The 24,248-nt window shown below is 39.4% G+C and overlaps 1 protein-coding gene across 3 annotated transcripts in view; it reads right to left on the reverse strand.

Moving 5' to 3' along the window:
• The window catches only part of ARAP2 (ArfGAP with RhoGAP domain, ankyrin repeat and PH domain 2), a 138,078-nt gene that overhangs the window by 22,341 nt on the left and 91,489 nt on the right, over positions 1 to 24,248 (reverse strand). For 2 of the 3 annotated variants that reach the window (XR_016281281.1, XM_089525069.1), the window contains exons 22-27: positions 23,343 to 23,448; positions 21,039 to 21,186; positions 17,279 to 17,347; positions 8,906 to 8,980; positions 6,700 to 6,817; positions 2,341 to 2,469 (exon numbers count right to left, since the gene is read on the reverse strand). Coding sequence is in view for 2 of the 3 variants with exons in the window: in XM_089525069.1 (XP_089381195.1) it covers positions 2,341 to 2,469; positions 6,700 to 6,817; positions 8,906 to 8,980; positions 17,279 to 17,347; positions 21,039 to 21,186; positions 23,343 to 23,448 (645 nt within the window). In the remaining variant the exon portion in view is untranslated. Of the gene's footprint in view, positions 1 to 2,340; positions 2,470 to 6,699; positions 6,818 to 8,905; positions 8,981 to 17,278; positions 17,348 to 21,038; positions 21,187 to 23,342; positions 23,449 to 24,248 lie in introns of those variants that run through there. The other variant, XM_089525070.1, reaches the window with a different exon arrangement.

Genomic DNA, 24,248 nt, shown 5'->3' on the forward strand with positions numbered 1-24,248 from the left:
TAAATGCCATGTAAACTTATGACAATATGCAAATAGACAATTATTATTGTTGTTGTTGTTGCTGCTTCTAATTCAGAAGAATATCCTTGATATGCCCTTGCATAAGCTCTCAAATAGTCAAACCACTCACACTATAGTCCACTACATGAGCAGTCTGACTAAATGGATTCCTGGCCTACATCCAAAATCAGACAAACTTTGATTAGCTTTAACTATGATTTATTGAAATTTAAGTCTTGGTTAAGTAGCTTGGCTTGTTTCTTGTTTTCCATAACTAGAATAAAACCAGTCTAAAAACAAACTATCAATAAATATATAGCTGCACCATTGAACCTGCTTGCTATTTTATGTCTGCACTCAACTACATCCACAGCTGAGCACAGTTATGCTTTCAGCAGTCTACTGCAGCTAAAAGCTTATGAAATGATACCAGTTCTCTTTGTAACAAACTGACACCAAAATCACATTTGATTTACTTTCATTATTTTCTTTTTAGATCCCAGTTTTAAAGTGCATCACTGCTAATAGATGGAACAATGATATAGAATCAGAGAGTCCATTGTAACTTATTTTGAAAGCATTTACTCAGATAGAGGAAAGGGGGTGTAATGACTAGGTGCCCCCAAAAGCATCAGTGAACATACGTGCACAATACATATTTACAAGATTGTGACCATGAAGACACTGGGGGGAAAGGACAGTATTCAAGTCTCACAAAGATAGCACTTTGACAGCAGGGGATCTAGATTAAAGATGAACTTTTTGATTGTAATGAAGGTTAATCACACATCTTATATTTCAGTTCTCTTTTTAAGCCCTTCTTTTAGTGCTGAATTGTGCAGAAATAATCTTCACATGATTGAAATGCTTTTAAATTTGGGTGATAGTGTCCACTGGTTGAAATTTTTATTCACCTACAGTGATATGGATGAAACCCTCACCATTACTTTTCTTGAGCAATGTGTGCATGTGTAGCTCCAATAGCCATACTTAAAAGTGGCCACTCAATCTCAGGATGAAGATAGGCATGACACTGGGTTATATGATCAATATGATTTGCAAAAAGGTATGGCTACTACCAGCTAACTCTTACAAGATATGCCTGCCAAATTATGGGTTTCAAACCATGAATCATCTTATAGTTTATTTATACAGGATTTTGGAAACTGTGGCTCTCCATGTTGTAGAACTCCTCTTCCCTCCAGCCTAGTCATAATGAGGGCATGACTGGAACTGAGGTTCAACAACATTTGGATAGTTATCAGGAAAGGCTACATGCCTTCGAAGATATGGGCTTTTTACCTTTCTTAATACACCCCTCCCCCCCCACACACATATTATTACTTCTAAAGAACTCTTGAGTTGTTTGTTTTTATGAGTGAGCCAGACAGCTGGCACAAGCTGTTCAATCATTCCAGGTGCAAGTGGAAGCAGCTCAACAAACTATGGACCTTTGATCCATGGCTTGTATTAATGCATCAGAATGTAGGATGATCCAGGTTTGGTATTCCCCTGACAAGCCAGAGAAAGTAAATTATAGGTTCTTTCTCTGGTTTTTCAGGATACAAACAAGACAGAGTGCTGACACCTGCCACATTTGAGTCCTTGGCTTGTTTAGATGCTTCTAAGGGGAACAATCAAGAAAGTGTGATTCCATGAATCATTGGCCTGTCCTAACAAACAAACCAGAGATCCCTTAAAACTATACTGTTACAGAGTGATGATTTCACATGATCTGCCATGGCAGCAACCTGTGGAATCCTGGGTTTGTAGTTTGGTGAGGGAACCGAGCTGTCTGGTTGAGAAGTCAAAATATCTCTCCCTAAGCCACAGTCTATAGGATTACATAGAATGTTTGTTATAGCAGTTCAAGTGGAGTCATAGAGCTACAATTGGGGACTATGAAACAGCCCAGCATCATAGTTTGACCCAGTATAAGACAGCTTCTCTATGTCTTCACTGAATCAATACATTATAGTGATGTTGAAGGATCCTTCCCATAATTCATATGATGCTTGGTTTGTCTCAAGATTCATCTCAGGATTCAAACACAATGATAAGGGATCATCAGTACTTTAAACAAATATTTTGTTGTGCTTTGTAATTACTTCTCTCCCCTGGCATATTATAGGGTAGAATCATGGCTTTATTGCATTGATCCTATATATATATTTACTTCATGGGTATTACCCTGAAGTTAAAAGTTCAAGCAGGATTAATAAATGAAAGGTGATTTGGAAAACTGCCTGCACAAATCAGTTTTGGTAATGACATGGAACACTGTATTTTGTAATAATAATAATAATAATAATAATAATAATAATCAGAGTCACTGCATACCATTGCACTGCTTCATTGTCTCAGCTGTCAGAAACTTCTTCACAACAAGATACGCACTGCTGGGATTAGTCAAAGAACTCCAATGAAGAACTTGCTCTAGAACATTTTCAGTATAATGTAATGGGCGTTCTGAGAAAAAAACCCAAGGGGGGAAAAATATTTATGAACGAGTTAAACCATTTTTATTTTTGATGAGCCACATTTTTTTCAGTGTGGCTCTTGCTTTATTATAGAAATCAAATTTCATTTTCTTACCAAAATCAACCATCTAAATTAATAGCTAAAATAGATTCCTAGAATCGGTTTCCCTCTCGCTGGCTCCTCTTTCTCAGGCATCATGGTGATTCCTTGGATGCAGGCACTTTCAGATATACAGTGAACACTGTACTGCCCTTCGCATAATTACAGTCTCATGATCATGAAGATGGTACCATGCACTCCCTGGCAGGAGTATACATTTTTACTTATTTAATTATTGCAGCCAAGAAAAATAATTTTAAAAGTATTCTGCTGGCTAGGCAAGATTATAAGAGATTTTATGCATTTTTTTCAGTTGAGGACTTTCTACCAAAATTCTGCAAAGTTTTTCATTATGCAAGATACATTGTAGTCTGAGCAAAAACCCAAAGTTTAGTGCAAAAATAATAAAAGCATTCTTGTCTTTTTACTCTTGGGCAGAATTGGACAAGTTCAGGGTGCTTCCCCCCACCACCACCATGGGGTACCTTGCTGAATTCTTGAGAATGAGAACATTTATGAATATTTTCATTCCATCATTACTCACTGGCCCCATCCTCTCCATCATCTCTTTGCCATAGTTTAGGTTTGGGTCTACATGCTGGAGAGGAACACCTGCTAAGGGAAGCCTGCTGTTCAGATTTAGGCTCCTTACATGATTTATAACATTGGTCATGCAGTGTTTTAAAACTTGTGACATTTTGAAATCCAGAAGGGTCTGCCACAACCAGAACAGTATGATTTCTTCAGAATTACCACCAGTATAGACAATAGATGGTGTGGCAGAGGCAACAGACAGTGCTGCAGGGGAGGCAGTGAATGCAATCTCACAATTGTGTCAGTTAGAACGTCCAGACTGAGCTGTATGAAATCACACATATTGTGCAGGGTAATAATTGTTTTTATGCAGGGATATGAAAGAATATGGTTTGGTTTGTTTCAGGAATATGATTTTAAAAAAGGAGGCTTCAGCTCCACCACAGAGTAGATCATTACTACATGGGGCAGCCCAACTACACAACACCATAAATCACATTATGCAAAGGCAGTATTTTCATATTTAATGCTGGATTAAAACTGCCGTTCCCATCTGAAATAACTGGGGATGATAGGAAATTTAATCCCTTGCATACAGAGGACACTAATTTGGTCAAAGTGGGCTTTGTAAAATGGCAGTAGATTTTTTTCAGTCCAAGTATGCATCAATGTGAAAATGATGAGTTTTCTTTTCAATAAATAGAGATTTCCGAGATTATTGTGTTTAACCCTTAATTCAGTTGTCCTCCAAAGGCTGTGTGTGAAATTTAATGAACACTATATCTCATAGAAATGTAATAGCCAGGCTTCAGCTCCACCTTAAAGTAGATGTTTCAGGAGAACAAAGTAACAAAACATCCAGCAATAGCATGTGTACTCCCAGAGCAAACACCTACTGCTTTATTTATAGTTACATTGAAGACCATCTGTCATAATGGATTATATGGTGTATAAATCATCTTATTGAAATGCATTAGCTATTTTACTGGCAACACACCTCATTTACAAACTATCCATCATATAGAAATTACAACTAAAATTATATACTACAGATCTGATTTTATGGCAAGCGCCCTGTACAAGGCCAGATAATTTTACCAATTATTTCTGCTGCTCCATATGTAAATAATTTACTTGATCTTTAATATTTCAGTTCCAATATTTCAGACATCTAGCTGTCAAACTTACATATCCCATTATTCTGCTCCCAAGGTCATTATGTGTTTGTCAGTAAACAGAGAGAGCTATTTGTTCCCATTCAGCAATAAATATCAGAAGAAAACTGCATTCTTGAAAAAGTAAGATTTTAATATACTTGTCTTCTCAGAATTTGGTTTCAGCCAGTTAAACAAATTATATTTAACTAGTCTGAACTTAGATTTTTGTTTATTTAAAAATAAATAAATCAGATATTCCCTTGAAAGTACATTATAATGAACTGAATTTCTGCTACAGGGTCATCTTCCTAAGACTACAACTGTAGAATGAGATGAGAGTAAAAAGGATTGTCTGGACACACACACACCTCCACACAGAAAAGTGGTATGCCACAGCAAAGTGTTCTACCATAGTCTTCTCCCTAACATGCTTGTGATCATGGTCATCGTTATAAAGATTATTTTGGGGGGAATGCACTTTAGTCATGCCACCAAGACCCAACCATTACATGATAATGAGACCAAAAACATCAAAGTTTCTTGTGTGCTGAAAATTTGGTTTATCGCCACTTCCTCAAAATTAATTCTTTCTTTGAAGGTCACAATAAGGAATTTCAGCAATTGTCTTCTCATTGTGGGAAACACATTAAAAACTGCACAATTTTTATTTTGCACAGACAGAATTTTTTTGCAAACAAAAATAGTGTTTTCTGCACATAAAATAATAACTTTTGCACTTCAATGCTGATATCTATACAAATTTTGCAGAGGGCAAAGTATTCCCCTCAACATTTTCTGCACAGGGAGCGGCATTTTCCACAAAGACAATAACATTTCTGTGCAGAAATATTTTTGCATAGAAAATTATGCTTTCTGCACAGAACAATCATATGCATTTTTCAGTAAAATAAGTGCCAAACTATTAAGAGTCCAGTCAGTCCAAGATTCTTCTCATCATGTTTTCTGAATATACTGTATTCTAATGTTTTCCCAATTCTTACCCAAAACATTATATTAATGAATAACAGTGATAGTGAACCCTTTTGGGGCTGTGTGCCAGGGGCAGGCTTCTGCCCTATGGGGCAGGACTTCTGCCCTCCACAGGTGGGACTTCCACCCTACAGAGGTGGAACTTCCAGGCCGAGACAGCTGCGGGTCAGGAAAGGTCCATGGGGAGGATGAGGAGGAGTGGGCACGTGCCCAGTCATCATCCTTTCAAACCTTTCCTGACCCCAGCTGTCCATCTGGAAGCAGCTGGGGATCAGGAAGGATTCATGGGGAGGAGGAGAAGTGGGCACACGCACGGTCCTCCTCCCCATGGACTTTTCTTGACCCTCAGCTATCCCTGGGGAGGCAAGTGGGGATCAGCAAGTGTCCTTAGGGAGGAGGAGGAGTGGGCACGCACCCAGTGCTCCTCCCCCTGGACCTTTCCTGATCCCCAGCTGTTCTTGGGGAGGCAGCTGGGTGTCAGGAAGGGTCCGTGGGTATGAGAAGGAGTGGGCACATGCCTGATCCTCCTCCCCCCAGACCGTTCCTTACCCCCATCTGTCTCTGGGGAGGCAGCTGGGGGTCAGAAAGTGTCCAGGAGGAAGTGGAGAAGGAGGAGTGGGCATGTGCCCAGTGCTCCCCCCTAGACTTTTCCTGACCCCTAGCTGTCCCTACAGAGATCTGTGGGGAGGAACAGGATTGCACATGTATATTCCTCCTCTTTCCAGACCTTTCCCTGCCCCTAGCTGTTCCTCCAGAGATAGCTGGAGGCCAGAAAATTTATCTGGGAAGGAACAACTCCTCCTCTCCCCGCCCTTTTCATGGCCTCCAGCTGTTTTGAAGAGGCAGCTGAAGGCCAGGAGAAGACCAGGCCGAGTAGCCAGAGGCGTGCACATGTGGCTCCTTCACCCCAGTGCCATTTTGCAGTATCCAGCTGTCTTGCAATTAATTTCATTTTGTCTAGTTTGGCTTTAGACAGGCAAATATAGACTACTGGCTTGGTGTCCCTCATCACAAAAGAAAAGGCCATGGGGAGGGGGAATCCTAAACCTGAGCCACTGTATAGAGGAAAGACTATGGTCCCAAGTATATATAAATCACGGAAGTCACAAGGAATGGAGAAGTGTGGTGAAGAAGGGAGGATTTCAGAAAGTTCTCCATGCTGCTAATGCAGGTCTTGATAAGCTAATTAAATTCAATCTTTATTTTAACTGTATAGGTGTACTGCCCTTTAAAAAACTGCTTTGGGCTTCTGTGCAAAGAATAATGGAATAAATCAGATTAAGGTGGGGGAACTCTTGCCTGTCATCTGGATAGGGCTGATGGGACATTTAGGCAAAATTGTCTAGCAAGGAAGTATTTGCCCCTCTCTGGAACAGATGACCATGAAAATATAGATACAAAGATCCCACACTCCCAGCCCACAGTGAAAATCACTAACCTAGCTCTCCATTTTCAATCACCTCAAATGTAGCCCACACATCATCCTTGTGGGGTGTGATATTTTTTATTCCCAGTATGTCATTAGTCAGTTCTTCTGCCTCCATCATTGGCGATACCTGTTTTGAGAATCACAAAGAATACAGAAACCATTCAAAGAGGCAGTGAGATTTTAATTTGTGCTTGAGTTTTATGCTCTCAATCATAGGAAGAATAACTGCCTAACTTTTTTCATAAGGGCAATTGCAAAAATGCCAACTTTGGGAATCTATTCATTATTTTATCACATTCACTGCCAAAGCATCATTAACTGTGCAAGAAGAGATTGGAAAGGGCTCCTACTCCTTTAGAAAAGTAGAGAAGGATGCTGCTGAAAGCATTTTGCCCCATGTCTTCTCTTCCAAAAGTAATTTGATATTTCTGAAAGACTGAAAGAACAATAATGTCACAGAAAGAAATACACTTGTTCTTATTTCCAGGTCTTGCTGACCGATTACACACTGTCTAAAATTATAATGAAACCGATCACTACTAAGCTTTAGGAAGGTGTTAAAATTCTCCTTCTCCACTATTACAGCCATCTATTGCATGTGTAAACAAGAATAATTCTAGAGCTTTCCCAACCTGTTATTAGAACAAACACTAGAAGTTTCTATTATCTGGAACAATCTATTTAGGCTTTCCCGCAAAAGGAAAGGTCCTTTGGTTCTAAATACAAATGTCAAGAAAAATAATATTTAAGTGACCTTGTGCCATTATGTAAATATAGCAATCACCCCGTCATTGTTAAGCAATCACCCGGTCATTGCACAGGCATTACAAGAGTAAAGCAGTTATACTTTCAAAACTGATATTGTCACAAAACTATTTTGTGATTCCCTTGGGAAAAGGCAGAATATACGGTAAATAAATTATATTATTATTATTACTATTAACATTAAAATAACCAGACTGTAATAATAACATGCTGGCTTTATACATATTTCCTCAAGTGTATACAAGAAAGGAGGACCATCACTAGCCTGACTGTCTCTGGAGGGTGTACTGGTTGTGCCAGTAGATTGGTGACAATTCCCATTGAACCCCAAGTAGAGTTAGGTGTTAGCAGATTGGTTAAACAAAGGTTAGAGAGGTTATAAAATGCCTTTTGAGCAGCAAAGCACCATATTATTCTCTCAGCAAACTGGTCCATCTCGGTTGCTGCAACTGTTGATAACCCAAACCCCCACATGTGGTAAGATATTCCTTTCTTGATGACACTTGTTATCTAATACCCAACTTAATGTTGATGTAAGATAAGGTTAAACAGGCATGCTAGGAGAATGCCAGGGGTGTATAATTCTACTTTTTAAAATATAATTCTAACAGAGGTTTAAGCTTGTTATAAGAACATGCCTAGACTGATTGAAGGTCTACGTAAGCTATGTAAGCTGTGCCACTGAGGACAGTGTATTTTATTTGCTATTTGCATTACTAAAAAAAAATGTTAGTATAAAACTGCAGCTTGTTCTCTTGTCAATTTCTTGATAGATCAAGGTTTAAGAATACTTAAGGGGAATACAGATGTTGATCTGACTACTGATAGAACTGGGGTTCTGTAACCTAGGAAGCTTAGGTGACCACTATGGCAACTCCTAGAAAATCCAGATTCAGACCAAAAAGTATAAAGCAAAGAACCTTACAGAACCGTCTATAAGATATAGGGGAGGAGGAATGATGCCTGTGTTAGCTTAAGTTTCAAAAGCAAGACAAAATCCAGTTACAAGTCTAATGTTGTTGTTGTGTGTCTTCAAGTTGTTTTTGGCATATGGCGACCCTAATGTGACCCTATCATAAGGTTTCTTGGCGATATTTGTTCAGAGGAGGTTTGCCATTGCTTTCACCCAAGGCTGAGAGCATGTGACTTGGCCAAGGTCATCCAGTGGGTTTCATGGCTGAGCTGAGAATCAAACCCTGGGCTCCAGAGTAGTCCAATACTCAAATCACTATGCCACGCTGGCTTTAAAGTCCCAACTAGAATGACTTTATTGAAGCCTAAGTGCTTAGATTTACCTAAGTGCTGACGTAATAGCCAATAGTTGATGCAATCAGTCTCATTTCTAGCTGGGACTAAAAAATGGATTTAGGCCATACACACACACACACAGAGAGAGAGAGAGAGTTTCAAGTGTGTATGAGGGATCAATTTAGAAAAATGACATCCAGACCCTTATTATAATGCTGCTGTCTGGCTCCTTTCTCTCCACATAAACTTCAATTAACAAGTCTCCAGCCTGGGAAACCTAGAAGACAAGGCAAATTACAAAAATCAAACATTACAGACAGTCATTTTCCTGCCACTTTCCTGCTTTCCACATTTGATGGATGCTTTGTAGAACCAGATCCCACCCCCACAGGCCCCTCTTATATATGATTAAAGTGCAGAAAAAGAAAGTAACTATAGTTTTTTTGCCATCAAAAATAAATCCATCTTGCCAACATTTGAGGTATGGTCATAGCCACAGCATTTGGGATGTGGCTATATGAATTGTTTTGTCTTTCTAAAAGTCAAACTCATGGAATTTTCCTATCAAATTTGATAACTGTAGTAAACTCCAAAGGCCTCAGACTGAATTCAACTGATGTATGGGCAAGACTGCCTCCTTTTATTAATATTAGTGTGTCTGATATCAATAACACATCAATTTCTCTAATTCAATCTGGATGGGACCAATAATCAGTGGCAGCATTCAGACATCATGATAAACTATTATCTATTGTGACAGAAATGAACCAAAGTCTTCATTCCTTCTTCCTTATTTGCCACAGCTGCATGAATGAATTTATAAGCATTGGTCTCATTTTTTAATTAACTGCAACTTGTGTTCTGCCTTAACTCAGTTAACTGTTGTTAATCTTAATTTTCTCCCCATATTTTTTCTTGCCTCCTAAATATTTTTAGAAAATGCATAAACAAGGTCAAGTAAGACAATTTTTGTTTTATCTCAAATTACACAGGAATATAGACCATATTATTCATGTTTCAAGGAGCCACCTCTGAAATAAACTTTGACAACTAGTTAAGTCATACTGTATTACATTTCAGAAACTGCATGCCATATTTAAAAATTGTTGAAGGCCCTAGAAACTCTGAAGGCATTTGTGATGGTTATGTGTTACACTGCAAGTGTATGCTTCTGGTATAACAGAAGTGCAAATAAAACTCTGGAGAGAAAGATAGTTGGGAGTTCTAACATGCTATGAGCATTCATACAACATATCCATCTTGGAACATTATTCCCATACATACACACAAACACACATATTAATATTAATAATTACATGTAAAATGGAAAGAAACAGGAAGCATGTTTCCAAAAACACAGTCTATTTCATATTAAATCATGTAAGAGAATCCTGTAGCAATGTACTTTTGAAATTTCTGTGCTCAACAACTGCTGCTCGAAGGTCTGAGATAAAATGTCCATGGAGGTGGAAGTTTTCTGCAACTGGCTTTTCAGTATTCTCATATCTAATGTCCAATTTGTGTCCCTTTATCCTTCCACACAGGTACTGTCCAGTTTATCAAATTTAGAGAGCCATGGGTCATTGTTGATTTAAAAAAACTTGTATATATATTGGAGGATGAGCAAGTGTGAGCATTTTTAATGATTTGGGTGAAATTATTAGATCATGTGATATTGTTGCCCAAACAAACATGAGGGCAGAGTTGGCATTACAGTTTATGGCAAGGTTGGAGATTAGCGCACCAGTTGTTATTCCCACGCTAGGTGCAGGAATAAAAGCCAGTATGCTAATCTCCATTGTCTACAGGCAAGTAAACATCTGCTGACTAGAGCACTTGGAAGAGTAACGTTACTCTCCATGAAACGTGTGTGCATGTGCCTTTTGGACAAAGCTGAGAAAATTAGATCCAATCTTTTTTTTCCAATAACTAAATCATAACTAAGTTATATTACAACTGTAAGTTAATGACAGATAGCATTAGTCTTTTTGCAGTGACATCAGTGTTTTATTGTTACCAAATGCATGATGGCCAAAGTCTCCTCCTTTAGAGGAGGTCAAATGCCATGAGTAAATCAAATTCCCAAGTAAATCACACCACTTATGCAACATAACAGAAGAATATGACTAGAACATGAACAGAAACAGAAAAAAATTGTTGATGATTCTGAAATCAGTCATCAGGTGCTATGACTTTCTGAGGCAAGGCAGAAAAACAAATCTCATATGTAAGAGAATGATAGATGCGGATGTTGGCCCATATCAGTCAGTACTGTTACAATATGATGTTTGGGGATGTGAGAGAGCAGAGAATTATGAAAGAAAGGCATCTGTGCTTCTGGAATATTTATTGGTAATATAGTTTGGAATGAACAAAGAACAAAGGAATTTTGAGAAGCATTTCACTAACTTTCTGTTAGAGATTTTTTCCCCTTATGACTAAAATACACACCATCACTATGTTTTAAAAGAGCTACATAATAGAGAAATTAGGTCTTTAAGGTCACAGTGGCCTCTGAGAATTGAAACTAATGAAATCATTTGTGAAAGGGAAAAACATTACAAAACGACTTTGAAGAAAGTGTCTTAATTATACTGGCAACGACTCAGAAAAAGGCTATTTCCTAGTAAAATTTGCTTTTTAGATGATATTACTGAAAAAAGGTTGGAAAAAGAATGAAGCTGACATTTGATTTCCACTGGGCGTATGTAAACAATGGCACATTGGAGAGAGAGAAAATGTGCTGCAAATTACAGCAGCAAACAAAAACAGCTGGCAAAGTGTTTGGTAGGCAAGGAAAAAAATGAAGAATGGTTAACAAAGTGCCAACTGGAATGGAAAACAAGGTCATACTAAGTGACATGAGAATTGTGCGATTTTTCTTTTGAGCTGTAAAATAAGTTCATTTTTCAATCAGCTTTCTACTTTTAATAATTCAAAAGCTAGCTTTCAACTCCTACCTCTCCAAAAACCTTTCCTAATTTCTAGATTGCTAACTGCTTCTCACTGCTATGTGAATAGAAATGTTCCATAAATGTACAACAACATTTATATACTTTTTGACTTTTGAAAGGTTAACAGATAGAAGATTGTTTCATGCAGCAACAGGCTGTGTCACACGAATACTTTTGCTTGTAGAAAACAGTTGGAAATACAGCTCCACCTAGTGGTTTCCATCATTTTAAGATAGCCTTAACCACAGAAAATCTTCTCTAGACCTTTTGGAAATAGTAATGTTTGCAATGCTGTTCAGCCATATCTAGAAATATATACTAGAAAATATTTCATGCTCTGTTTAATGATCCTTCTTCACTGACAATCTTCCAGGCCTTGAACAAAGTGATCAGTCAAAAGCCCTTTTAAAGTGACAGCTGCAATCCACAGTGTAAGCTGCATTCTCTTTCATACAAAATGACATCCTTCCCATTTTAAAACGCTTTTCACAAGAAACAGAGTACTTATCTTGATTCCTATGGGTGTAGGAGTCCTTGTCTTAATTCTTCAACACACATACCAAAGATTTTAGATAAGTACAACAGAATCAAGAAGTAGATTTACATCAAAAGTTTGACTATTTAGCAGGATGATGCTTGGTATCTCATGTTCTATAATGTTTTCAATTGACTAGAATCAGAGAATCAAAGAGTTGTAAGAGACCACAAGGGCCATCCAGTCCAACCTACTGCCATGCAGGAACTCTCAATCAATGCATACCTGACAGATGGCCATCCAACCAGGAAGGAAACTCCACCACACTCTGAGGGAGAGTGTTCCACTGTCGAACGGCCCTTACTGTCAGGAAGTTCCTCCTAATGTTGAGGTGGAATCTCTTCTCTTGTAGCTTGCATCCACTGTTCCAGGCCCTGTTCTCTGGAGCAGCAGAAAACAAGCTTGCTCCCTCCTCAATATGCCATCCCTTCAAATATTTAAACAGGGCTATCATATCACCTCTTAACCTTCTCTTCTCCAGGCTAAACATGCCCAGCTCCCTAAGTCGTTTCTCATAGGGCATGGTTTCCAGACCCTTCACCATTTTAGTCGCCCACCTTTGGACATCCTCCAGTTTCTCAACATCCTTTTTGAGTTGTGGTGCCCAGAACTGGACACATTATTCCAGGTGGGCCCTGATCAAAGTAGAAAACATAGGCACTATTGCTTCCCTTGATCTAGATGCCATACTTCTATTGATGCAGCTTAAAACTGCATTGGTCTTTTTAGCTGCCACATCGCACTGTTGACTCATGTTCAACTTGTGGTTTACTTGGACTCCAAGATCCCTTTCACGCATAATCTCGTTAAGCCAGGTGTGCCCCATCCTATATATATGCATTTTCATTTTTTTGGCCCTAAGTGCAGTACCTTACATTTCTCTGTATTGAATTTCATTTTGTTAGCTTTGGCCCAGCTTTCTAGTCTATTCAGGTCATTTTGAATTTTGATCCTGTCCTCTGGGGTATTAGCTACTCTTCCTAATTTGGTGTCATCTGCAAATCTGATAAGTATGTCCCCAATTCTGTCATCTAAGTCATTGATAAAGATGTTGAATAGCACTGGGCCCAGGACAGAACCCTATGGCACCCCACTGGTCACTTCTATCCACAATGAAAAGGAACCATTGTTGAACACCCTTTGGGTTTGGCTGGATAACCAATTACAAATCCATTAACAGCTACCTTGTCTAGTGCACATTTTACAAGCTTGTTTGCAAGAATGTCATGGGGAACATGATATGCTATATCCACAACATTTCCTTCATCTACCAAGCTGGTAATTTTATATATAAAAAATAGATTAGATTTGTCTGGCATGACTTTTTTCTCTGGAACCCATATTGACTTTTTAAGATTATGGCATTGCTTTCCAGATGTTCACAGACTTTTTATGATCTACTCTAGAATCTTTCCTGGTATTGCTGTCAGACTAACTGGAAAATAATTGTTGGGATCCTCTTTTTCCCCCGTTTTGAATATGGGGCCAATGTTTGCTCTCCTCTAGTCTACTGAGACTTCTCCTGTTCTCCAGGAGTTCTCAAAGATTGTTGCCAGTGGCACTGATATTACATTTGCCAGTTTTTTTAAATACCTTTGGATGTAGCACATCTGGTTCTGGAGAATTATACAGTCAGCCCATGCCATAGGCGGGCTTCCCTTAAATTGAAGCCACAGTACAATTAAATGAATGACATGCATGCCATGCCGCGTGCACTCACCCCATTGTTTTCAATGGGGTGCAAGCATACACAGCTTTCCCCTTACATGGGGTGTGTGTGTCCGGAACGGATCCCCCATGTAAGGAAAGGGCTGACTGTATACCAGATATCCCTGTACAATCTCTTTACTCATTCTGTGCTGAATTTCCCCTACTCTGTTCTCTGCTCCATTTTTCTCAGGTTGACCACCCTTTTCTTTTTCTGAGAAGACAGAAGCAAAGAAGGTATTGAGTAATTCTGCCTTTTCTCTGTCCCCTGTTAGCATTGTGCCATCTTCTCTGTGCAGCGGCCCTACTGTTTCCTTCCTTTTGCTGCAGACATACCCCAAAATCCCTATTTATTGTTCTTAACCTCTCTAGCAAGCCTGAGTTAATTCTGCCCTTTAGCTTTTCTGACTTTACCCCTACACGTGTTCACTATTTGTTTGAATTCCTCTTTGGTGATTTCCCCCTTTTTTCCATTTCTTATACATGTTCCATTTACAACTCAGCTCAGTTGAAAGTCATCCATCCTGGTTTCTTGAGACGCCTCCCATTTTTCTTCCTCATTGGAACTGTTTTAAATTATGCCTCCAGTATCCCCTTTTCAGAAACTCCCATCCATTCTGAACTCCCTTCTCTTTTAGTATTCCTGACCATTGGATCACAACCAGTATTTCTCTAAATCCACTAAAATTAGCTCTCCTAAAGTCTAGAATGTGTGCCTGACTATGCCCGGCTTCTCCTTTCCACTGTATAACAAACTCAAGGAGAACATGATCACTGTCACCTAAGGATCCAACTACTTGCACCCTATTAATCAGGTCATACCTGTTGGTTAGGATGAGATTAAAATAGATGACCCCCTTATTGCCTCTTCCACCTTTTGGACAAGGAAATTGTCTTTGAGGCGAGTGAGGAATTTGCTAGACCTTGAGGATTTTGCTGAGTTTGACTTCCAGCAAATATCAGGATAGTTGAAGTCACCCATCACTACTACATCTCTCCTTTCTGAGTGTGTGGTCATCTGTTCTAGAAAGGCATCATCCAGTTCCTCCATCTGACTTGGGAGTCTGTAGTAGACTCCCATAATAACATCCTTGTTGTTTCCCTTCCCTTTCATTTTTATCAAGATGCTCTCTACCTCACTTCCAGAATATAAGTCCTGGATCTCTTTACTGGTGTAAACGTGCCTGACATATAATGTTATTCCTCCTCCTTTTCTGTTTGCCCTATTTCTCTTTAAAAGGTTATACCCCTCTAATTACTAAATTCCAATCATGAGACTTATCCCACCAGGTTTCAGTGATGCTTATTATGTTATATTTGCTTTGTTGTGCTAGAAGTTCAAGTTCATCTTGGTTATTTCCCATCCCCTGTGCATTAATATAGTGACATCTAAAACTATGTGTCCCCCCTACTTGCTGCCTGTTCCAATTTTTTTGCCTCCCACTGTTGGGGGAGTCCTTGCACTGTTTGCCTTGTTCCCTCTATGACAGTTTGACTATTTTTTCCAGCCCCTTTGCCTTCCAAAATACTGTCTCCCTCCTCCCCCCGCCCCCCGGCTATAACTCAGCCCTACTAATCAAATTTTGGAGTCTATTGGCAAAAACGTTTCTGCCAACTAGCATGAAATGCAACCCATCCCTTGCCAGAAATCCCCCCTCATGGAACCGCAGACCATGATCCAAGAATCCAAATGGTTCTCGACGGTACCATCTGCAGAGCCAGTTATTTATATCTGCTATTTTCCTCTCCTTTCCTGGACCATGCCCTTCAACTGGGAGAAGAGATGAGATGACAACCTGGGCATCCAGCTCTTTCAGTTTCCTACCCAGAACCTCACAATCACTAATGATAGCCTGAAGCTGTCCCTTGCTGTATCATTGGTTCTCACATGGACTAAAAGGAAGGGGTAATAGTCAGTAGGCTTGATAAGTCAGCCTCTCTGTCAGTCACGGATCCTTGCCCCAAAGGGACAACACACCTCCTAAGACAGCCCACAAACCACTGCTTCTGTACCCCTCAACAAAGAATCCCCCACCACTACAAACACACCTCCTCCAAGGTTTAACAGCATCTATTCCCTGTGGTGGCACTCTCAGGCTCTCTTGCTCTGTCCCTGAAATCTGTCCCTGCTGCTGTTCATCATCATCCCTGATAAGGAAGAGAGCTTCAAATTGATTCTGTAGCTGCAAGCTCACAGAACAATCCCTGGTTTCCCTACTTCTGTGTGTGACATTCCTCCAACCATCTACTTCCGTTGTACGTGAAGTGACCTCCTCCTCTCCAGCAACTTCCTCTGTGTGTTTCCCATCCAAGACCCTCTGGTCCATTCTATCCAGGAAAATCTCTCGCTCCCTAGATGGCTGAAGTGTAGATACCTGGGCGTCCAGCTGCTGGACTTTCTCTTCCAAAAGGGCTACCAACTTGCACTTGGTGCAGATGAAGTTCCTCACATCCATAGGCATGAAGACAACCATCCCACAAGTGTTTCAAGTGACTGCAACAGGTCTCTCAGTATCCATACCATAGGAGGCACTGAAACAAGACTGTGGGCTTCCCGTGCTAAATACCAGCGTAAAGAACCCCTTTTGGCTTGGTCTTTGTCCCCCAAGCTCTGTTAGCAAGTTCAATCAACTGGGCCTATAGTTATCTTGGTTACTAGCTCCTTCTGGAAGCAAGTCTCTGACTCACTTCCTCAGAGCAAAAATCCCCACAAGCCCCTTAATGAAAAAAAGAGAGTAAGAAAAAGTGAAAAATTAAAGTAGAACCCCTCAAACACTGTGCCCAGGTCACCTTCAGGTTTTGGGAAAGGTGATGAATAGGTAACTTCTTGGATTTGAAACCCTGTAATAATCTTAGCCGTCCACATTGTGCTACTATATGTTGAACTGTGTTTTGATAGATGAATTAGGAATGCAGATGGCTAATAGGGCAAGGCAATAGGGTAGTCACAAAGTGAGACCAAGCTCAATAACAAATCTTCACTTTAGATATTCCTGAATCCTGTGCTCTCTGGCACTAAGTTCCTGAAGTCAGTCTGGTAAAAACTGAACCTACTTCCTCTTGATGGCTAGGCAAGGGAAGAAAGTTTGCCAACACATGCAAAGACCAGATGAATTCAGAGATACCCGTTCTGCATTCTCAGCTCAAGTAGTTGGTGTTGCTTTGCTTGTATGCTAGAGTGCCAAAGCCTTTGCACATGGAGGCCTACCTCACTGCTACACTCAAGCCATAAAACTGAGGTTTTAAGACCTGAGTCTGTGTCCAACACAGTGGATCCTCCAGTGAAAAGGAAAACTACAGTTGGAATGGACTCTCCCTCTGCATTACACTCCCACTGCATCTGCCATTTGAAGAAAAAAAAAGAATAACCATTACTCACTTGAGTATCCTTCCATTTGGTAATAAAGCTATTCTCAATATCCATTTGTTTCACTTGATCTTCATGTACCTGTTAATAAAGAAACAGTTTTACAAGATGGACACTCACATTTTTTCTACAAATGAATATGACAATTGGTCTGTATGTTTTTAAAAAATAAACAAATTTGAAAAGAACCCAAAGTTGAACAGACTATTTAGTCTCCATACTTGTCTGGAAAATAATTTTGGGCATCTGGATATATTCTCCCTATTTTTCCTGCATTTGGTGCCTTTCTGTCTTTCTTCCATTGCTCTACACCTGCAGCCCAGCACTGAGGGGAAAAATTGGAAGGCTCAGAATCTATTCTATAATTTTGGAATACAGAAGGGGGAAAAATCACATTTTGAATTCTTCCTGCATAAGTAGAAATAGCAAGGATCTAGCTCAGCCAGCTCCGCTATCTGCAAAAAAATTTTGTTTTGTTTTTCATGAGCACCTACAGTCTGAAGAGCATGTGGAGATCAGGATAATATTGCAACTGTTAAAGGACACAGTGTCACATACAAAATAGCAGCTTTAAATGTTATACAATGTTTTTAGACCATATCATTGTAAAACTGACATGTCTGCAATGGTACAATAAACATTTTAAGGAGAACTTGGAGGAATTATGTTGGGGACTACAACTTCCCCAGATCTCCTAAGCCCTGTGACCCTCCCCACCCCCCTGCTGGTGTGGGGATTCTAGAAGTGATCAATGAAAAAAAGGGAACTTTCTCAAACTCTCATAATTACAGGTTTAGTAAAAGAAACAACTAAAATTCATAGTCACGACCCCATGAAAGAGAGGCCAATGGATAGATGGATATAAAATATACCCAAGAGGAGGCTCTATCCCTTCTAATCAGTCAGCCCATTTGTCTATGTACAGTGTTGCTGTTTCTTAATAGCAGTTGTTCTCTAGGATTTCATGCAGGATTGATTCCTAGCCTTACCTGGAGATGCAAGAGATACTGAACCGTGGACCTTCTGCACAGAAAGCCTGTGTTCTATCACTGAACTAGGCCCCGCAGCCAATGCTGTGGTTAAAAATTCTGCCTTAAAACACTAACATCCAAAGTGAACAAACAAGTCACACAGAGACAACATATTGATTATGGGACATGACTGCATTCTCTCGCATTATGATTTCAGAATGCAGGCCATAGAACTTAGTGGAGTTATGATATACACTGAGCTATTACAGTGTATGATGAGCCAGCAAACTTTAGCTTTTAAGCAGAAAAGAAAGCAATCTTGCCAGGAAGTGTTACTATTTAAAGGGCTAGAGTGAAGTATGAATCCCATCAAAGAAACATAGAAAAGTGTGACTTTGATTATTTTTTATCATTATCATTATCTAATTATCCTAGTGTGGCACAAATCATGGCAAAATTCAAAAGCTCAGTTATGACTTAAATCATCTGTCAAAACAAGGAAGCCCAACCACTACTTAAGAGTAGCAACAATTATATTCCTTTTCTGGGGAAAAATGTGTATGAACCAGCCTCCCATGTATTGTGATTCTACATTTCATGGTCACAATCCTTTATGGTCCAACATAGTGGAGTAATTCTACAAGTGCTACTACATTATAGTTGGTAATTTACTGACCTCTGGACCCCAGTAGTGTTGCTGCAACTCCCCTGCCCAGTGCCACTCTGTGCCTGGTGGAGAAAGGGAGAGATTGAGAAAAGCAGCTGGCTATGTCCTCATAACTAGATGCAAAGTGGTTATATCATCCACTAAGGTTAGGTGGGGTCCCCCAGAGGTCTTGGCAGATAACATAATCATGTTGCATCAGGCTATGGAGACATAGTCAGACACTACTCTTATCCACCCACCCTTCTCCACCAAGTACAGAATGGCTATGTGGAGTCTGCAGAGACTATCATAAATCAGGGAAGGTGTCTTTGATCACTGTGAGGGAAGAAAATAATACCAACCTCCATATCAATCCAAAAGTGACATACAGAGGTGTAAGGAAAACCAACACCTGCATATGACACTAAAAGGATGTCAGCTTCTATGTGATAGCCTCATCCTTTTTGGGAGTTAAGGGTTGATAATCATGTTGCATTCACATATCATGAGGACCTCTTACTTCTAAAACTGAGAATTCACTCTGGCTGCCTCTTTTACCAATTGGAAGTATTCACTAAGGAATTCTCTTGAATATGTCTCTTAAAAATAAATGGGAAACATACAAGAGAATGGTAGCAACTTCCTAGTAGACTGGTGCACACCTTGTTATGCATTTGATTTCTATTTCTGCTATTTTACTGCAATCTTACATTTTAATGTTTACTCTTGAACATTAATATGGCCTGCTAGATCATCTCACTGATAGAATTAAGGTACAGAATGAAATTTGGTTATTCTCTCAGGCATCTTATATCGATGTGCAGGTATTTTAGCTGTTAAGTTTTTGTACAGTTTTATTGCTGCAGATGATGTTTTTAGTGTTGTTTTATGGTTTCTATGAGTTGTATGTCACTTTGGGTGGTAGGCAAGCAGAAAGGGGATTACAAATTTTAGAAGTAATAATAGATTTCCATTACAAATTTTACACTGAGACAACCTGCGCATTTTATCACAATGAAATGTGATTATATTTTTAAAAATAAGATAAACAAACTGAAGCTGGTGTTCACACTAATGAATTTATGATTGGAATTTAAAGTTTTCTATTACATAAACATGCATTTGCTATTTTAAAGCATACATTTGAGAACAGTATTATCTCCAAAGCAAGGATAACAATTTGTGGTCCTCCATGTGTTGTTGGGCTGGAGTTCCCACTAACCTTTGCCAGGATTGCCACTGGTGAGGGATAATGAGAGCTGCAGTCAAATGACACGTGGAAATTCATTAGTTGGTCATTAATTAATGCAATAATTTCTGAAAGGACGCCTTTAATCTCATCCCTTGAACTGTAACCAGACAGCACCTCAAATGTAACTAGCTATGCCTGTTTCCTCAATTGTTCTCCTTACTATTAATTATGGTTTGTAAGCTCCTTGTTGATAGCAAATTTAAGTGTCAATTACACTGATAGATATAGGTTGCAATTCAACACCCCCTCAATGTTGCGTATATAACCACATGCAGAGATATACTGCACCAGCACTGCACAACCACCATGCAGAACAGTAACATTACACAACAATGTCTGAGTGCCAATGCACAATGTGCAATTGTAATGCATAGTCACAATTTGCAAACATCTGCAATGTTCAACAACAATGTGCAATTCTCAACCACAATGTCCAGTGCATACACACAACACACAATGTGGCTGTATATGCAGCTCCACCTCTGCTTCTGCCAGCAGAATATGTTTGTTGTGCTATGTGAACAATTCTGTAGTGTGACCTATGCATGTGTATCTCACTAGCAGAATGCCAGCTGATTAAATGTGAAACCAACAGCCAGAAAAAATAAATAAATCTGCACACTGGTAACCTAGGCATTCAGATGAACACCTGGGATTTTCTAGAAGGATGGAACTCTATTCATAAACATTCACAGCAAACTACAAGTACAGCTTTAGCTTTTCCCAGTGTCTAGCTTTTAATGTAGAATGTAGAATCACAATCCTTCAGACTGCAAAACAAGAGAGCCAAATTGAAAGCTCCACTGAACAAAGAGAAAAAGTTCCATGAGATCACATTTGCATTTTCATCCATTTGCCAAATTGTATTACTGGAGAAATCTGATAAATATGCTGGGTACTTACATCAAAGAGATGCACATAATTTATAATCAGGTCTTCAATTACATCGACTTCTTCACTGGTTTGCCCTTTAGTTTGAAACAAGCATGATGAAAATGCCATTGCTAGATTGTGAGGATCCATGTGATTGATTTCAGAACACTTTTGTACCCTGTTCAAAGTTAATAAATCCATTTAGAACAGTACAGCAGGCACTGGTGTTGCAAGTTGAAACCCCTATGCCACAGCATACATTTCCAACAGGATAGCTTAGTTCAAAAGAAGGCTTCTGTTAAAAGGAAATTATGCATTCTAGCTCATTAATTGATGGCGCTGTTTGCTTTTACATGAACAGATTCCAATGTTTATCACTATTAGAGTATTGTGACATGCTTTCCCAGAATAGAAATCATGCCTGCTGGATCACACCAAGGCCTAAATCCCAGTGGTAGCACAAGTTGCACTAGTGGAAATGAATTTCTAGCACTAGCATTAGAAATTTCCATTGTGCAACTAGCTACACATGATGTCCTTTTGAGTGAGTAGCACTATCTTATAATGATTCATACCAGAAGATAAAATTTGGTGACTACTGCTCAGCTCCTTAGCATTTTTGTTGTGGGGTTCAATGTGATTTAGTCTCCTCCTTTTTAAGGTTGCATGAAATTATTGAATTGACTCATACGTAAATTTAGGATGAGGTGCAAACCATATACAAATGATACTCTGCTCTACTTCCATTTCCTTCATCTAATTTGAGAAAGCCTGTGCTTCAAAAGTTTAACGAGGTGAAAGACTACAGACTGAGGCTCAGTCCAGATATGCTGCACTGCTGGGGCACAATGCAGATAAGACAGACATTGACAGATATAGCATGCTGTGCTGCTGGGGCTTAATAATAACACTTTCCTCCCTGGCAAAACAAGTCTGAATGTACTATTTCTAATCAGTTTTAAGTTTCATGAAGAGTGGATTGTATTGGCATTACACTGAAAGCATCATTAAGGGCAAACTTGGCAACGTACTGGGAGACATGTAGAGGGCAGCCCACCTGTTTGCTCTTTTCAATAAGCTCTGCCTTAAATGGTTCTGTTTTGAAGACAATAGTTCTGACAAATGATTACGAACAGAAGACTGGCTCTGAAAAGTGTTTGAAGGACAGTTATCCAAATAAAAAAATAAGCAGAAAATAATGGCAATACCTAGCGCCATTTGAAATTATGTGTGTGTGTGTATATGTTTGTATGTGTATTCATGAAATTACAGAATGCAATACTGGACAAAGAACTCTGCTACCTAGGATTCTCAGAGGACAAGAATGCAGTGTGTACCTCCCTTCCCTCTTTCCATGATGATACAGGGGGAAACCAAATTGTTTATTTTATCCCAATATGAAAATTTACTTACACAGTGCAGCTCCTCTGACACACAGTATTATTTTTAAGCACAGACTAAACACATCTATACCAACAACAATTACCTAGAAAGATGCTTCAGCAGTTGCAAGGCATCAGTGTTTATATTGCTAATTGTCATGGCTAGAGGTAGCACTTGAGTCAGGGGAGGAGGATCTTTCAGATGAAGAGCTATGTTCAAATTCAAATAAGTTCTTGCAAACTACATTACAGTGATATGGAGAGCCAAAGGCAAACTGTGGGATCAAAAATACTAGCATATTTTAATTAACTTCACGCCTGTAACTAAGCCTTAAGAGAGGCATTTCAACCCTTTCAAATATGGGAGGGGGGAAGCCACAAAAAGCTGGCAAACCACCGACACCAAATTGTGTCATGGAGAAGTACATGCCCATCTGGGGACCAGGACCTCTGAGAGTCATCTTTGGATATTGGGCCTGTGTTTATGCACCCGTGGCCTAGAAGCAAAAACAGGGAGTTCCCAGTTCCGATCTTGCTCATCAGATGCTCTAGATATGCCACTAGACATTATTAATAGAGGGATAAGGGTGACAGTAATGACAAAAGCAACAGTTGTCATCTCCTTCCCACAAAGCCATCTGCTACCAACTGATCTTGATGAGTTGTGAAGTTTTGGTATTATTTATTTTGATTTTGTGTGTGCTTTTACGTTATTTGTAAGCAATCTGGGAAAGATGTACATACATCCTCAAAGACATGATAAACAACACTCTTGAGATAAATGTTTCAAAACAATTGGAAAATATAAATGTACTGCATAAGGGCTATGTATTTGATCGGAGCTATAGTAATAATATTCAGCTATGCCCACAGAACTTTGACAGCCTAGCCATACACTTGTGAAGCACTCCCTGATAATGCCTTCTTTTAGTAAATTTACTGACATACTGACCTGTAAAGGTGTTCCATTAAGGCTGCCAAAGTTGCCCTATTGACAGGTGGAAGTGTTCGAATAAAAGTGCTGTACTTCCTCACTCTCTCTTTCTCATCCACTGTATCTGGTGGAGAAAAGGAGAGAGGGGGGATTAAATTATCTAGCATTAACTACAATGCGGTCCAAAAGAGAAGGATATTGATCTACCATCTGAGCAGCAGCTAGTCATTTCAAATGACTGTTCACCCAATCAACTCCACTTCACAGGGACAATATGGATAATTCTCTTTCGATACAGATTGTTATGCAGTGCATTGAAAGCAGGGAGAGAGGGGGTCTTGGGTAGAAAGAGGATATGCCGTGCAATGTCTGTATTCAAGTACTGCCAGCAACAAGTCCCAGGATAACTAGCTCTCTGTTCATTCACGGATGCACTTAACGAGCAAAGCTGATTAAAATACAAATAGTGAAGACCAATAAATAGGTAGAATGGAAAAGTGAGGTTCTCATTGCTTCTAGCAGATTACTGAGAGGTCACAGTATTGATTTTTAGAATACAATTCTCTTGAATTACTGCATTAACAAAGAGAGTAAGTTGTCTCTTACTTTAAGAAGCAGACCAACCCCCCCCCCCTTCATGAGCTTCATTACGTTTTGTTGTTTCTTTTTCTTCCTCCCACAACCCACTCTTTTCATGTATCTTTTTCACGGTAGGATCCCCAAATGGGATCTGTGTGATGACCACATTTAAAACTTTATCACACTGCCTCAGGTGCCAAAATTACCTCTTCCAAATTTGAGCCAAATTCGGAAATTAGGCTGATTTTATCGCACTGATTCCTGTTGCATCCAGGGATGAATTCTGGCCCTTAAATTGCTTCGGCGGCCATTTTTCTCAATTCTGAAGCTTCTGATGTGGAAAAA

The sequence above is a fragment of the Sceloporus occidentalis genome, unplaced genomic scaffold (genome assembly GCF_023333645.1).
Source record: "Sceloporus occidentalis isolate IW3139 unplaced genomic scaffold, rSceOcc1.0.p SCAF_5, whole genome shotgun sequence".
In the NCBI taxonomy this organism is placed as follows: domain Eukaryota; kingdom Metazoa; phylum Chordata; class Lepidosauria; order Squamata; family Phrynosomatidae; genus Sceloporus; species Sceloporus occidentalis.